Below are 17,385 nucleotides of genomic sequence, written 5' to 3' on the forward strand. Positions count from 1 at the left end.
TGGTGTCTTTTACTTTAGGCACAAAATTTGAACAACTCATTAATTCAATAAATCAATATTTTTTTAAATCATAGCCTTTTGACAAATGTCAAGATTGATGGATTAGTTTTGGGTAGTTTTCTTAATTTTTTTAGGGTTTCGATCATCAATGTGTCTTTTACTTCTCAGTCTTTTCGAGCATTACGGCATGCCCCTCTACCTCTATACTGCCCTACGGTAGGGTACGACAAAATGAAATTGACTCCTTTGGATGAGTGAAAAGGATGATAATAAACAACACAAGGAGCACCTTTGAAGAAACGAAAGAGGTTATGCTATATAATACAAATATCTCTACCAAAAAGATAGACTTGCCTAATAGTAATAACACTGTAGCATGTACAGGAAGTAAAGCCATTCCAGCAGCAGCACCCTCCTCTTTCCCAATCTCCCGCCTTAAGATTATAAACATGGCATCCAACAGACACTCTTTTACAATAGATGCCTGAGTAAAAGGGAAGGAATTCGCTCTAGGAAATGCAAAGATTGAAAGGTTCGCCAAAAAGTCTAGAATGCTATTCCGAGTGTGGCACGACCTGAACACCCCTTCTATGGTAGTAACTGCAGAAACAAAATTATTTATATGTCAATGCCTCCTCATTACTCGTGTTATCAGTATTCTCTCCTGCACTCTGGTCGTCTTACAGATTAGCTGAGACTGTCAACTCTGTCGATAACATCCAATGCTTTCTCTTTGTACACGCCAAAACCAACAATTGGAACCCCCGAAGGAAGCCTTTTCATCAAGGCCTTTTCCTTGCTTTCTCTTGGAGGAGAGTGTGTGCTCTTGCTCAGGCGGTCGTGCTTTCTCAATTTCCTCCTCTCACAGTCAAAATCCAGACTTCTGCTAATTCCCCTGATTCCTACTTTCTTAGTTAAATCCTGCAACAACTTCTCTTCTTCTGGCGTTTGACCGGCAGTAGGCTCAGTTTTGAGCTGCTCATTATTCTGTGCGGGTGTAATTTGGGTTTTGATAGATGTCCTCAAGCCAAGAGCGACACTTGACTTTGATTTGTTGACCAAATAGTGGAGCCATAATAGTTGTTCAAGAATGTAGGTTTCGGTTTTCTCTTTATCAGCATGGTGGAGTGTCTCGATCCGGATCACATCGGCTGGCCCAGTTGAAGGCTTCCTGTTGAGCTCAGAACTTTGTTTAAAAGAAGAAAAAAAAGTCAGTTTCTCCTCCTCTATGGCATATTTTGCTGGTTTCTAATCAAGAGAATCAGTGGAAACCTATAGTTACTCACCCTGTGTTTGCCCATTCCCCAACCCAACCAAATCCATGATGGGCTCTGCGTAAGTGCAATGAAAGAACAGAGATGATTAGAACGGTTAACAAATAAAAATGGTCAAAAAATTTAAGACAAACTTAAAGAAAAGGATGGAAGCTTCTTATTTGTGAAATTGATTATCATTTTGGATCTTGAGAAAACAAAGGATAACCATCTTACTTGGCGGTGTTGGTGGCTACTGAAACAAGCCAATGCAACGTCTTCTCCATCTCATCTTTGACTTCTTTAACAGTAAGCTGGAGAATTCCATATGAGCGAATAAGATGGTAAACAAACATAAAAGGATTACTGACGAGAACTGCTTAGTTGGCAAGAAATATAAAAGAAAACATCCATCGTTTTTTATTTTGAACTATTATTCTGTTTTTAGAAACAAACTGCATCTTCCCTTCAAAAAAGAAATTGGCAAACCATGGAATACCTCTTCTTTGACATTAAAAGATTGTAATTTTCGGCGTAGAGCTGATTTTATGGAGGGTGGCAAATTCTGGTATAACGTATCCCTTGTATTTGCAGGAATAGAACTTGATCGGGCTACCTGATGAACATAAGGATAATAGGAGGAAGCTTTGAAAACATAAATCTATAGAAGCAAAATCAAGAAGAGTAGATATGTGATTATTTTAAGACAAACTAGATAAAACCAGTGCATCATATATAGTAGGTAAAAGAAAATCTGATTAAACTACTAATGTAATCCCATTGTACCCAAGTCAAGCAGGGCATTAGCCAAACTTTGAATGAACCATTCAAGCGACTCAAGGTAAAAAGCAAGAACAAGACCATGCTCTTAACATATTTTTATTAAATTTTATGCATTGTTTTATTTACTAAAACTTAGATTAGGAGGAGAACTCTTCAATAGGTCACTTAGGATGAGAAACCTTTCCCAAACACATTTTTTATCCTTGTGCAATTCCAGGAAAGCACGCATGCATGCACATTTACACATGTATATGTAGTTATGTAAACATACACATGCATGTTTGTATCTCTCTAACAGCTTAGACAATCTTTCGCCCATGCTTATTTTCCTTTTAATTGTGGTTTGTCTAACTAAGTTAAAGATAATATTAGAATGCATGACATGTCATAAGTAGCATACACATTGGGCTCAGTTCAATTTATGCTGTCAATAACCTTAAAAATATTGTGTTCCATACTCATTTTCAACAAAATTTGAAATATAAAAATAAAAGAACTATGGAAGAATCAATGCCAAACAGGAATACATGCAAGAGAAAAATCAAAGAATACAAACTCACAATAGTATCAATTTGCATAATTATATTTGCATAGTGCAAAGCAAGGCCTGCAGGTCCCAATCTTTGACGACTGCTCACAGATCCTTCAGCTGATATCTGATACTCTATAAAATTTCAATGAAGGGGAAAAAAATCATTGGAACATCTATATTTATATTTAATCCATGAACAGTATATTGCTCAAGACACAAAATAGGCCCTTGCTCAAGTGAATTTTTAGACAGTAATTAAATATGCAGGAAGAAGAAAATCATATGTATCATGTCTCATTAGTATCTAAATTTGTTAAAAATAAATAAATATTATATAGTTTACTCCATTACATGGATCTAATCTGTTCCCGAGACCAAGCATAATCATAACTATTAAGTGGATGTTTCCTGTGATATAGCAAGTATCTATATTCATAAAAATTAAACATAAAAAACAGTATACACCATTACATGCACAATTAAAAGTTGAACAATTCACTACATGGCCCAACTGTTTTCACATCCATTTAACTATTGGGTTTCCTTTGACCTATTACCAAGTGCTTTTAAGTTGAATGCTTAACAGTAACCTGTCATAAAAAATTCCAAGTTCTGTTCACTTCCTTCTTTACAAAGAGTTGTGCAACAAGTATATTTCTCAACTTTTTATACATGAAAATAGCCAGGTTTTTATTTGGGCATGCTCTTTGGGAACCTATTCCCTTGAAAGAAAGATGAGCACCTCACTAAGGTGTTTTGCTTTTTTTTTTTTTGGATAGGAACTAAGGTGTTTTGCTTGATTTGCACTGCAATTTGTAGCCTTGACAACACTGAACTATTCAGTATCAATCATGCTCCTGCATAACTTAAATATTTGACATTTGAAAATGGGAACATTAATGAATGAGCACATACCATTACTACCAAAGGCATATTGGATCTCCAAGATCAAGTAATGAACAATATCCACAAGTTTCTCCATGACCTGCAACCAAAAATTATAGGTTGAATAAGTATCAACATCACATTTTGCTCGACATTTAACATTTCATGAAACTAACTTATTAGCCAATGGTGTTTTCTACTCTTCTAATGGGAAAAAGTATTAGTTAAAGAGAGAAGGATATATGCAAAAAGTGTCATCATGGAAAAATAAAGGTTAAATGAAAAGGTAATATGCAATACCTCTTCCAAACTTCTGGACCAAAGTGACTTTTTCTTTAAATTTCTAACGTGCTTTCTTTGGCTTTTTAGATCAGCCCTCAGGATAGCGAGGCTATCACCTGCATATTAAAAGAAAAATGATACAAACTGGATATTTAATAGTTTGCAGAGAAATAGCTCCAATTCTGTTCAAGCTTCTCCCAAATTCTACAAGACTTTTATTTATGCATTTATTTTGGGTGGAAGGGGTGAATATAGGTGAAAATAAAGACGTAAAAGGAGATATAACCATGCAAAAGAGTTAAGTGCAGCATTGAAAATTAAGGCATTGCCATTAATTAGGAAATAATCAAAATAACCTAAGAATAAAAGTGATTCATATTTTCATTTTAAAAAATCAATATAAAGAAATATGCACCATTCCCCATCTCTAATGCAAGCCTTGAACCTGGCATTAATCTGCTACTCTAAAGAAATGAAACATGTGGATTAATAATTCTTGCTACATAAAAAATTTCAAATACAAAGATCAGTATATTCCTAGAAACAAGTTAGAGATCAACTATCTCGTTCATCTATCTTTCTCAATGTTTCCTCATATTTCTTATGTCAGTTCTCACACCTGAGAAGTACCAACAACAAAGGAAGCTAGCTTTTAGGGGAATAAAAAGAAGAGCAAAGAAAAACATGATTGACCCACCTACTTATGCCTTTCTCATATTTCTTTATGAATGGCTATCTTTCTATATGCCTTTCCGCATCATTGTTATGCTAATTCTCACATCTGAGAAGACCCAACAACCAAGGAATCTAGCTTGGAGGGGAATAAAGAAAGAGCAAACAAAACTAGGGTTAACCCACCTTCAACTTGTAGTGACATGTAGCCTTTGTGTCCAAAATTGTGCCACATAAATAAAGGAACTCCTTTATTTTTGACAACTCTTATCCAAAGACTAAAATACCACTCTTAGCTTGTTCTCAATTTATGGACTGTATCTTTTAATTGTCTTTTCTTCTATAACCACAATCTCATTCCAACATGTTTATTTCAGAAGCATTCATCTTATGCACAATTACACAAGGCATATATCATCTTTCATGGTCATTTTACAAAAATCTCCAACAAGGAAGCTCTTATGATCAATACTATCTGTTATATATTTTTCATATTTGATTATTTTCTAATTCTATGAATAACTTGATAATGTGCTCTTGCAAATAATTGAACCTAAATTCAGAACAAAATACTTCTTGATCGTCAATAGCTTAGGTTACAACTAAAGCAACATCTCAAATCAAGAGCGACTTAAAGAAATTATATACAAGCATCCAAAGGAGATGTAGAAGTCACCTTTCTGAGTGCCAGCAGAATTATCTTCCTCTTGACGCTTACGCAAGTAATCTTGCTCAAATTTGTCCAGAATCTGCCATTCCTGGTATAGTTCCTGCAGTGAAAAAAAGCAGTTCTGTTTATCCTTCTTATAGTTTCCAATCTATTTAGTACTGGTCCAAAACAATAATACATTGCACGAAGAACATTGAACAAAAAGTGCCTATGATATGTTGCCTCCTAGTACACCATGATTAATAGTACTTATTCAAGGAAATAAAAGGTTAAATACAACGGAGAACCTCAAATAAGGAGATTATTTAATGTTGAGCTCATTAATATCTAATAGGTTAGAACAATCAGCATTAAGTCTCTTATTTTTTTTTTCAAACTGCTTGTGAACTAGGGAATGGAGCATTTTATTTGTTTGAGTTTTTCAGCAATTAAGAGTTTTATTTTTGGAAAATTCCAGATTTTCTGTAATCGGAATAATTTAAATACGTTTCAATGCTTTTGCCATGTTAAGTTATAGGTCAATCTTTTGCAATTGTTTGAAAGTCAGGTTTTGAAGTTCCCATGGAAACTCAATTCCTTACAAGAATATGATAGTTTGAACTCTTTGAATATAAAAGAAAAACAATAAACTAAATAGAAATATAAATCTATACAAACTATACTGATACTCAGTGACGTGAATCACAAAACTTACAGCAGTATATTGAACTGAAATCATCAACTGCTCAATTACTAATTCTGCTTCTTCCTTCAATTGTTTCTGAGGTGAAAGTTCTCGGCTGATTCTGGAAAATGAGAAACAAATGCATCACTCAAAACAAAGCCCATTAGCACATTGAAAATAATATTCACTGAACTACTATATAACATCCATACTTCTCAAAATAACGTTCCAAGCTATGCCACTGACGATCCTTTGAACGGTTTCCAAAACGAATTACTTCTCCCGATAAAATTTTCAGTTCTTCCCTGCATATATGGAGTTAAACAGATTCTTAACAACAAAGTTAAGCATGAGTTCATAGGTTTTTAAGAAGACACTTCTTAAACAAACTAAAAGGATAGACACAAAACGGAAACAAGGTTAGTTGAAAGAATTATCATGAGTAGTTGATAGTTATATACCTTTTGTCAGCTGCAACAATCCTTAAGAGTTCATCCATATCTTTAGATACTAAATTTTGAACACCATTGGTGAGCAGCACCACCTCTTTTAAATGCCTTATGTTTCTTCTAGAAAGGGATTGCATAAGATTTGAACCCTTAACAATCGTGTTTGCAACCTCAAAGGCTAATATTGAAAGTTCATTGCCTTTAGTTGTTACTCCAGAAGCAAATCCGGTGTTAGGATTTAAACTTGTCATGCTACTCCCTAGACTATCCAATACCTCCACTGCTTTTCCTAGTCCAACTGATCCAGCTTTGCCTAAACGGGAACTGACCTCTGAAACCTGCAATGTTAAGGGCAGGATCATTTATAAGGTTTCTGATGAAATTAGCATCAATGCCTACAATATTTAGGATAAATATAAATCGGCTATGGTTCAGTAGAATTCCTTAAAGGAAAAGAGAAATCAAAGCTGATGTACGAATGGATTTTATTAAATTGAATATATATCCAAAATATAAAGGCAATATAGTAATTGAAACTCTTGCTTAATCCATCAACAAACGACTGAGCTTTGTGTACAAAATACTCATTTCAATTAAACTTTTTAATGGGATTTATCCACTCATATATATTTATATTGATTTCCATATTTAGTTTTCATTCAACTTGTTCTGTCGGAAATGGAAACATCACATAAAGAATCAACAGCGAAACTATGGTGGCAGCCGAAGCTTGAGCTAATTTAAAATGAAGTTAAAAGGAGAAATTTATAAAAGAGAAGAATTTGAGGATTACCTTGGCAACAGCAGCCTGGGTGGACCTAACAGATCTAGATTTCTGGGACATGTCCCTTGTAAAACGGGGAATCCCATCGTAGAAATCATCAGCAGATTCTTCGATTCTCTTCTCCGCGATTTCACTCACTTCGGGTGGATTCATCAAGACATTTACAGGAATGTCCTTGCTCTGATAATGGTTGAGATTACCACCGCCATAGCCATTCCCAAACCCATCATCTTTGACGCCGCTCCTCGAACAAATCCCGCCCATTGTTCAGCTTCTCCTGATTAGTATTATTATTCCACTCCAACATTAAAACTATACCCAAAAAAAGAATAATTAAAAAAAGAGAGAGAGAGAAGACGAAGAAGAAGAAGGTGTTATCTTACCAGCATATACCCAACCAAAGAAGAAGCTTAGAATTTTTCAAAGAAAGAAGTGAAAGTCCACCCAATGCCATCCCGCGTCAAGGAATTAATGTGTTTTATACTTAAAAATAATAGAAAAATAAGATTGTAATGTTTCTCTCTCCACTGTTTGTACATCAACGCAAGGCAAGCAGGTGGCAGGTTGGACAAGGCAGAACGTAAATTGGGCGAATTGGTCAAAATGCCGATCTCTCTCTCTCTTTTCTTCTTCCAAACATTTTCTACGCTGACTCACGGTCGCCGTTTTGTTACAAGTAGATCGTCTTTCATTAGTTTCCAGTGGGCTTAGTTTAGTTGAATAGTTTGTTTATTTTAATGGGTAAACTGCATGTTTAGCAGCCTAAATTATTATTTTTATTCTGTTTTGCCACTTAAACTTTATATTTTTAATAGTTTAGGATTCATTTGGTATCTTACCGTAAAAACTTAACAGTGATGTTGACGTGTCACCATAAGATAATACTATATCATCATTGAAAAAAAATGTTACACCATCAGTTTTTTTAATATTTTAATGGTGGGTACCAAATTAAAACCTAAACTATACATTAGGTATGGTTTTGAAGGGAAAAAAATTTGAGTACCAAAATGGAATAAAAATAAAGTTTAGATACTAAACATATTTAGTCACTCAACTATCACTTTAGTTTTGTTTTTTATATACCGACTATCTTTTAAATCATTACTAACATTACATTTTAATTTCATTTTGATCTCTCATCGTAAACTGAAAAAGTTTTAGTGGTATTTAAAAAAAAAAATTACAAAAACATTGGTGTAAATTAGAACACACAGAAATGTCATTAAAATAATATATATATATTTAGTGGTATTTAAGGTTTTAATTAAAAAAACTAGTATAGCCCTTGAATTTTTTTACGCTTATTATGATCCGTAAACAGAGAAAGTATTTTTACCTAATCCTTTGACTAACATAATTAAATCATCATGGCGCTCACAAAACTTATATGGCAATCTACAATGTTGATACGAAGTTCATGATGTTGTTATGATAGTACACTAAGGACGATAATTTGACAGATAAATTTAATTATTTTTTTATTAAGTTCAATGGTTTAACTATTTTTTAGAAAATTTTTGGACTTATTTAATATTTTTAGAAAATTAAGATATTATTTAAGTTTAAAATATAAAATATAAAAAATATTAAGATGTTTAACACATTAAAATATAAAAATACTAAAAAGTAAATTATAAAAAATATTTCGTATAAGAAACACATTGAATGTAGAAAAAATACAAATGATCATATTGATTTTCTTTTAATAAAAGTTAGAGAGTTTTAGTTATCATTAGATAAAAAATTGTTGTTAGAATAATTTGAACTTGTGTAAATTAGATCTTGTATTTTTAAATTTTTTAAAGTTTTAAAATAATTTTAATGAAAATATTAAAAATATATTTTTTATGTTTTCACGGTCACACTTTTTTATTTTCTATAAATTATTTTTTTAAAATTTTCAACCAAATGTATTTTCTTTGGTATTTTATATTTGTAAAAAAATAAAAATAATACATGTTTTTTAGAACCGAATAGACTCTTATACTTTATAAAACTCGTCATGTTCATGTGATAATTCCTAATTTACTATAACAAATATCATAAACTCTTAATAATTTTCTACCAACCATATATCTTAAAATAATTTTGATGGGAGCATTATTGTAACAATTTGCACAATTATATCATATTTATTATATTAATAAAATAATTTATGTTTATTTTTAAAAACACGAATCAAGTAAATTCTGTGATAAAAAAATTATTGTTATTCTTTGAGAACCCGAATTTGGACACCATAAATATCAGAAATATGAGCGTTCAAAATGTCGAAAGATTGAGTTTATTTTTAAAGAAATATTATTTTGTAATTACTCCATATTAATAAAAAAATTATTTTTAAAATTTATTCAATAAATAATCACAAATTAAAAACTCATATATTAAAAAATGATTTACCTTTTCAAACCGAATTTTAAAATCACCACTAGCGGGGGTACACACTACAAAGCCAATAAAAAAATACGTAATTGTTTTATCTTCTTAAAGAAAAAAAAATCAAAGCGACGGTTAAAATGCAGGGCATAAGAGAATTGCGAAGCGGGGAAGCATTAATAGTGGAACTGACGGCGGTTAAAACAATTGACAGTTTGCGAGTCCACAATGCGATACCCTTTATCTGTAAGTTCCATTCCTTACCTTAATTACTGCTCTTGCTTTTCTTCTATTCGACAGTAAAGGGGAAAGCCTCTTTCAGGTGAATTTTTTAGGTAAATTTCTTCCTCCTTTTTTCCATCATCAATTTTCAGCTTAGAGCTTATTGTCGCTGGATTATCTCTTTGTATTAGGCTAATTTCAAATGTTAATGAACGAAGTTTCTATCAAATTGCAGTTAATTTTAATGAGTTTGGAGATTCGATACTAACTTTTTAACCTGTTTTCCGTTTCTGTAGATTCAGATTTGAAATCCAGTTGTGGTTAGTTTTCAGGTGAAAAAGCCTGTTCGTTTTGGTATTAAGGATTCCGGAAGCATGACATCAAGCACGGAGGGTGAGTTATCTAGCCATAGCTTTAGATGCAATTCTTCTCTATGGTAAATTATGTTTGGTCTCAGATGTTTTTTTAATGATATCTTTTCATAGATTTATGATAAATTTGGTAAAATTTAGCATTCTCTTTAGTAAAATTATTGGGAAATTTTATGAACACTTTGAAGATGACTTTAGGCTTGTGAATGAGGAATCTTCATTAGTAAAGCTTTATTGCATTTTGGAACATCCACCAAACAATTCATTCCATTTTATGCTAGTGATATGCTAAAGTTAGTATCTATGAAAACCTAAACTTAGCTTTTGATTTACTTGAAATAAGATTTCACACTCACCCTTTTAGCAGGTGCAAAATTTAACTTCAATCTCATGAGGATTATTGATAATTATACATTTTAGTTATTTTTATAATGCTTTAAATTTCACCACTGCATTGCTCCTTGAAGCCAAGAACCTTGAGATGCAAGGCTTAGAGAAGCATAAAATTGCTCTGGCTTCTGCTTCTAGTCTCGATGAAATGCTTAATGAGGTTTACAACAGTCGCTCACCAAAACCAATTGATTACGATAATCGAAGAGAGTTGGTTCGCATCTTCAATGTCATGGCCAAGGAGATTTATGGTAATCTTTATTTGCAGGGAACATTCTGAAGCCTCAATTTAAAAGAAATTTAAAGGACAAAGTTGTTTAAACTGTCACTGAAATTCATTCTTTCAGAAATATTTTTTTCTTTTTCCCTGTATAGAAATCTCCTTTTAGTTTTGGTGGTACATTTTAGTTATTTGCCCATTTTATATCAATTGTGATCTTTTACTTTTCCTTTAAGCAATTTCAGGGAAAAAATCAGAAAACACATCTTAAAGGATCACTTGAATGGAGCCTATATAAATTATTGTATATACATGTGCCAGACATTATCTATTTTTGTAGTTCTTCAAATGCCTATACAGATTATTGTAAATTCTATGCATGCACTAAACTTATCCTTTGTATAGTTCTTCAAATTATCATATGACCTGCTAAGGAATTTTTTGCTTTTTTAAGTTGATAAACAATTTAGTAATGGGTCAAATCGAATGTGGCTGTCCAATATTATTTTTGCCATGCTTTGATAGTTCTAAGGCCATTCAGCATTGTTGAACATATTAAATAGTTTTTGGTTTCTTTCATCCCTAATTCTACTTTTCTGTTATTTTATATCTTGATGATAATTTACCTTTTTCTTTCAGGAAATTGTAATGGTTTTCCTATTGTGGAGGTATTTGGTTCTTTTGTAATGGGCATGTTCAATGCTGAAAGTGATTTAGACTTATCTATCAATTTTACAAATAATGGGGATAAGATTTCTAGAGTGAAGAAAATTAATGCCCTTCGCAAGCTGGCAAGAAAGTTACATTCCATTAGAAGTAATTTCCCAACACTCATTAGTACTTTAATTCTTTACCGCTGACTAATAATTTCAAATTTTAGTCATATTTTATGTTTTCTCTACTGCAAAACTGTTAGTATTATTATGTATAACATGCTGCTAAATAAAATAAAGTCAACCTTATACTGATTAGGTTACTACACTTCTGAGAATCAGGCACTAAATAGAAACTTAATTTCCTTCCGTGCTTATTTGGGTAATTGATTGCTTAGGTTCTTGCTAAATAATTTCATAGATAAACTTTTAACCACAAAATAAAATAAATCTGTTCGTAAAGCTATTCAACTTGAAAAGAAATAATAAGCTAGCATGTTCTGCTTTGAGGATCATTTTTAGGAATATTTAAAATAGACCTTTTCATTCTATTACATTGAGTAAATATTCTGGTTAAAAGACAAAAGAATGTTGTAAGTAGGGATTATAGATACAGGTGAAATTTTTAACATTGAACAGAAACAAAATGTAGTCGCAGTGTTCAAATTGGAATAGTGAATGATTAAGACCTTACAGTAATTGAAGAGCACATGATTAATTAAGAAAAATGTCAATTTCTTTTTGTAGACAAAAAATAGCCATAAACGAATGAGATTGTATACATCAAGGTTCACCAACTTCATATCTTTTTGTTCTTATCATTTAAAAAGAGGATGGATATGACTAATGTGTATCCGGCATCTAGACGTGTATTTTAAGGGTTTTTTTTTTTTTTTGCAGAACTACTACATCTGAAAGAGTTTTTGCACCTAAGGTCCTAAACGTCTAGAGTATTCGAAAGTATGACTGTTTGAGATGCTTGTGTTGCTCTAATTTGTTGCATCTCTTTGGAGCTCGTGTATTCTAAAGTTCAGATTATCATTTATTTGGATACGAGAGATTGAAAACTCCAGTGTTACTGCTAGAAAGGAAGAAGAAAAATCTGTATTTTTACATTGTACTGTTTTCATTGTTTGATTCATATTGATGAAAGGCTATTTCCTTATTAATATTCAAAATAGCTATTTCTTTATTAAGGCTTTCAAATGCCAGTAACTAACTTGCCTTTTTATTGTTGATGATTTACACTTCCTTGGATGAAAGAAAAATGAGGCTTTAGTTTATTTTATCATATTATTGGAGATGACTACTGTTGGTTTAGGGAATTAAAGATGATCATGGAAGAGTTTTACTGACAAGTTTGCTTTATTTGTTTTAGGAGGAGGTCATGTTAGTGACATTCAAAAAATCCTCTCTGCTAGGGTGCCGATTGTTAAAGTCATTGATCGTGGAACTAGGATTGAATGCGATGTGTCAGTTGAGAATAGGGATGGTATTTTAAAATCCCTTATTATTCGTGCAATTTCTACAATCGATGAAAGGTTTCTAAAGCTTAGTTTCTTGGTGAGTGAAGATAGTTCAAACTTTTATTCCCCCCCCCTTTTCTTTTACAATTTTCAGCTTCATTTGTGACTCACTTTTCGGGTATATATTGACTTCGTTAATTTTTTTCTGCACTAGCAATTTATTTCAGTTTTTTTGCTTAAGTTTGTCTACTGCCAAAGTTGCTGCATTATTTTCTGTGACTTGAAGAATGTGAATGTTCTTAAGTTGGGAAGTTAATATTTTGTAACCCAACTTTCTCACCAAATCTTTTAGGACCTGCTATCATTCCACTTAGAACATCTGCTACCTGGTATTTTGTTGGCAAATAGTTAAGGGAAACTTGGACACTTCTCTTTGATGAATATTTATCTATTTCCATGTGTTTGGTTTGATTTGATTGTGTTGGAATGAATTATGGGATATTGGTATGGTAGCCTTATTGTCAAAATATAGCTACATGGCTTTGGATGAGGTTATATAGGGTTAAGGTGTTTGTTGTAATGGTGTACATCACCATGAGAGGATATTCCGTGGTGTCTTTTGTATCGGGTATTATTATCAATAAAATTTGAGGTACTCTTTTCTTCCTTCCAATGTTCGTTAACATACTTTTAGTATGTGAACGAATACGAAGGGAGTTTTTAATGAGACCTCCAACTTCTATCAAAAAAAAAAGTTCCAATAGCTCATAAATCCTAATTGCTATAGCTGGGTTCTTCTTCAACACTTGATCTAACTACCACTTTAATACTTTTCATGATTCATGAACTCCGTGATTCTTAAAGAACTGGCTTCTTTTGTGACTCATTATTTCACCTCCAATTCCCCACTTTTATTAATTTAACATCTGCTTTCCCACCATTTGTTATCAAACATTTTCCCACCTTAACTGTTAAATTTAATTTCTCTAGCGCCGCATAATATAGGAATCTTTGCACCCATCACGCGTAAATGGAAAATGTATGACGTGTTCATTTTCCATGTGCAGGTAAAAGCTTGGGCCAAGGTCCATGATATTAACAGTTCCAAGGATCAAACTCTGAACTCTTTATCATTAATATTATTAGTTGCTTTCCATTTGCAGGTATTCATACTTTTCAGATATGCTATCATCACAGAAGGGCATCTTGATTTTGACTGGTGTTAATTTTCATTTTTGGATGTTTATGTTTGAGAGAAAAAAGTGTTACATATAATATTACCTCCGTATCTACTCAAAGAACTGTGAAAGTTAATAGCTGAATAATGCTCTTGTTTGAAAATTTTAATTGGAACTTTCGGAATAATCTGTTGGGATTGGCCTTTTCATTATTGCACCTCTATGTTCATTTTATAGATTAATCAGTTTCACTGCAATATAGGTTTAAAAGCCTAATTGGTGTCTATTACATGTGATTGAGGCTCCTTTCTTGGTGTAAGATTTATCATGAGTTGCTAGCTAATGCCAAGCTAAGAATTGACTGATGTCAATATCAGATATCAGATTCCTCCTTTTAGGATCGGCAGCCATCCCTGCCTACTAGAGTTGGGATTTTCTTTGTCCCTTATCTATATGGTCCCTAATGCTTCTAGCTTCTAAAGGGATGTCTCAAACATCATGATAAAGAATTTGTTACAAGTCAAAACCTGAACTAGTAGGTTCCTTTGGTGTTTGAATGTGTTCTATCTCAAGTAAAACTTGGAAATGTGAACAAAGATGTCATTATGTTGGTCTACGTAGAAATGCAAAGTGGTATATTGTGCTGTATATTTTGCAAATAAGTCTTTTTTCTTGATAATGGTGTCAAGGTTGTATAGATTGCACCTGCCTGTATTTTTTTCAATTTTCTTATCCATTTTTGTTCTTGCAGACTCGGGATCCACCCATATTACCTACATTTTCTGCTTTATTTAAAGGTGATTACCCTGTAGCTTATAGATATAAGAATTATGTTTATCTTATATTATCTAACTTTCTCATTGCTTTGTCATTTAACTGACCTTGACATTGTTTCAGACGGAAATGATCCTGAAGCTGTAGTGAAGATGGTCCAAAATTACTTGAATTATGGCATAAGGAATAAAGAATCCTTAGCAGAGCTTTTCATTACTCTATTGGTTAAGGTAATGTCGATTCTAGTTATAAGGTTTGTGGCAAGAAGGGAAGGCAAAGCCTCTATGTCGGCCTCTTATATATTAAAACAGCACTTGTCATTAGATGGCACAAGAAATTTCCATTTCTCGTTAATATATTTAGCATTTCATACCTTGCTGCAGCTTGTTTCTGTTGAACAACTTTGGCAGAAAGGGCTTTGTGTTAGCTTGCGTGAAGGATTTTGGATATATAAAGCTTGGGATTCTGAGTTTTGCAGTATTCATGTAAGTCAGTTTTTTCTTTGTTTTATGGACATGGTGTATTTAAGTTGTTGAAATATATAACTATTTTTTATGGCAGGTCGAGGATTTCACAGATCAGTCTCAAAATGTTGCAAGGGCTGTTGGAATGCAAGGTTTTGAAAAAATACATAGCTCCATCCATCGTTCGCTTCATTATCTTGGGGCTTTTTCAGAAGGTCAGATGTTGGGAACTAATCTAAAAGAACTTTTGTTTGGTAGAGATACCACCTCTAGTGTAGGGGATAGTGTTGCTATAAATCTGGATAAAAGTACAACCAAGCTCTCTGTCGCCAATAACTCTATCCAATCAACAGAAGACCTAAAAGGAGAAGAAACCCAGTCCAGTGTGGAGAATAGTGTTGCTATAAATCTGGATAAAACTATAACCAAGCTCTCTGTCCCCAATAACACAATCCAATTGACAGGAGACCTAAAAGGAGCAGAAACCCAGTCCAGTGTAGGGAATAGTGTTGCTATAAATCTGGATAAAAGTACAATCAAGCTCTCTGTCCCTAATAACTCTATCCAATTAACAGAAGACCTAAAAGGAGCAAAAACCCTGTCCAGTGTAGAGTGTAGTGTTGCTATAAATCTGGATAAAAGTACAACCAAGCTCTCTGTCCTCGATAGCTCCAACCAAATAAAGAAGATCCAATTAACAGAAGGACTAAAAGGTGCAGAAAATCAAAGTAAACAACAGTTTCTTGTTCAGCATGGCTCCCATCAAACAAAGAAGAGGCATTTTACAGGCCTGGATGAATCCAAGGGTGTTAAACGATGGAAAGGGGCGCATCTTGGGGGCAAGCGGGCAGGAGCGCAGTTCAGGGAAGTAATTGGGGAACACCTTAAACCTCTACCAAGCATTAGATTGAAAGGGAAAGATCCGGAGGGTAAAAGGAGGGAATGGCATAATTTGGGTGAAAATAGGGGTCATTTATCCACTCATTATGTACCCCCTAAACCTCCACCAAGCATTCAATGGGAAAGGAAAGATCCGGAGAATAGCAGGAGGGATTGGAAAATTTTTGGTGAAAATAGGGGTCATTTATCCACTCATTTTGTACCACAACCACAAGCGTCTTATAGTATCCCTCTTTCTCATAGTTTAGTTAGCTCAACATCCCGTGTTCCAGTCATGCGTCCTACTATTTCTGTTCCAATTTTATCAAGTTTTCAAGGGTTATCCTATCCTGTCCCAGCACCACCACCACCATCGGGACGCCTTTTTTCATTATTGAATTCTCTAGGTGTTGATATATCACATATTCAGAGCACTCCTGCTCCAATACCACCTAGCGGACCAACTCATGGTCAACATGCTCAACATCAGCCACACTCAATGCAAAGGATACTGAGGAGGTAGGTTCTTTCCATCACACTAGAAAGCCAGTAAGTCTTTCTCCATGTACTTGGTTACTTGTATAAATCATTGGCTTACAGCTAACACTACAAGTCTTTTATTTCCTCGGTGCGTATAGGTTTTTATTAGTTTTTGTACAAATTGGGTTTGATCTTGCTACTGTCTCCCTTACGCCTCGAACATTCCCGCCCGCTTGCCTTTGGGGTACTACATTTTCTTTTTATATTGAAAGATTTGCTGGCTGAAATGATGGTTGTGAGAGTTGAAACTTATCATGTGATGTGGACTAAGTTTATTGTTCTGTTTATGATTATAGTTTATGTGCATGGTCTGTTGTCAAATACACGATGGTATCCTGAACAATTGTAACAGTGGATGACTTGAACCTATATTCTTTTCCAGCATCAGACTAAGACCCAAATGCGAAATCAAAAGCTTAAATTAGAAGTAAATAAATTGTATCTAGATCCCTTATCACTAGAACCATGGTTGAAAGAACTGGATCACAGGTCAATGGTGTGATCTTACCCTATCTAACCAATTGTACCCGATTGGTTTATTTGTCAAGTAAGTTTAAGTAAATATTTAATAAAAACATGTATTTGGTTTAGAGGTGTAATTTTTGGTATAATTCGAAGATATTACGAGTTCAATATTTCACTTAGAAAAATAAGTATATTTTTTCTTCTGGTTTGTACCAGTTTATATATAATGTATTGATGTCAGACAAGACAATCCTCTGGTATCTGGTTGAACTAGTCATTCTGGTTACACTGTGCAAACCGTCTGACTTTCATGTATTGTTGCAAAGGAAATTGGTAGCCTAAATAGATTTTATAATTATTATTATTCTTTGTGTTTTATAATTATTATTATTCTGTGTGATGGTTTTGAA

The 17,385-nt window shown here is 33.3% G+C and overlaps 2 protein-coding genes across 4 annotated transcripts; one reads left to right on the forward strand and one right to left on the reverse strand.

The window, feature by feature from the left end:
* Positions 1–389: 389 nt before the first annotated feature.
* Positions 390–7,465, reverse strand: LOC120130899 (protein PSK SIMULATOR 3-like). 2 transcript variants are annotated; one of them, XM_039148050.1, is made up of 13 exons: positions 7,358–7,465; positions 6,984–7,251; positions 6,203–6,528; positions 5,954–6,046; positions 5,772–5,862; positions 5,084–5,177; positions 3,754–3,851; positions 3,484–3,553; positions 2,597–2,700; positions 1,753–1,869; positions 1,491–1,567; positions 1,287–1,331; positions 391–1,186 (listed from the first exon to the last, which is right to left on the reverse strand). In XM_039148050.1, the coding sequence occupies exons 2-13, from the start codon at positions 7,236–7,238 to the stop codon at positions 688–690; spliced, it is 1,869 nt and encodes a 622-aa protein (XP_039003981.1). In that variant the 5' UTR covers positions 7,239–7,251; positions 7,358–7,465; the 3' UTR covers positions 391–687. The 2 variants fall into 2 exon arrangements, with proteins under 2 accessions (XP_039003982.1, XP_039003981.1); XM_039148051.1 differs by lacking the exon at positions 5,954–6,046 and having other exon boundaries at positions 390–1,186.
* Positions 7,466–9,611: 2,146 nt separating this feature from the next.
* On the forward strand, positions 9,612–16,996 carry LOC120130898 (protein HESO1-like). Of its 2 annotated transcripts, none has more exons than XM_039148048.1 (11): positions 9,612–9,688; positions 9,872–9,968; positions 10,399–10,587; positions 11,196–11,372; positions 12,588–12,772; positions 13,743–13,838; positions 14,605–14,650; positions 14,751–14,857; positions 15,011–15,112; positions 15,189–15,431; positions 15,765–16,996. In XM_039148048.1, the coding sequence occupies exons 2-11, from the start codon at positions 9,950–9,952 to the stop codon at positions 16,491–16,493; spliced, it is 1,893 nt and encodes a 630-aa protein (XP_039003979.1). In that variant the 5' UTR covers positions 9,612–9,688; positions 9,872–9,949; the 3' UTR covers positions 16,494–16,996. The 2 variants fall into 2 exon arrangements, with proteins under 2 accessions (XP_039003979.1, XP_039003980.1); XM_039148049.1 differs by having other exon boundaries at positions 10,414–10,587.
* Positions 16,997–17,385: the final 389 nt, after the last annotated feature.

Source organism: Hibiscus syriacus, unplaced genomic scaffold, assembly GCF_006381635.1.
Source record: "Hibiscus syriacus cultivar Baekdansim isolate YM2019G1 unplaced genomic scaffold, ASM638163v2 tig00110548_pilon, whole genome shotgun sequence".
Taxonomy (NCBI): Eukaryota; Viridiplantae; Streptophyta; class Magnoliopsida; order Malvales; family Malvaceae; genus Hibiscus; species Hibiscus syriacus.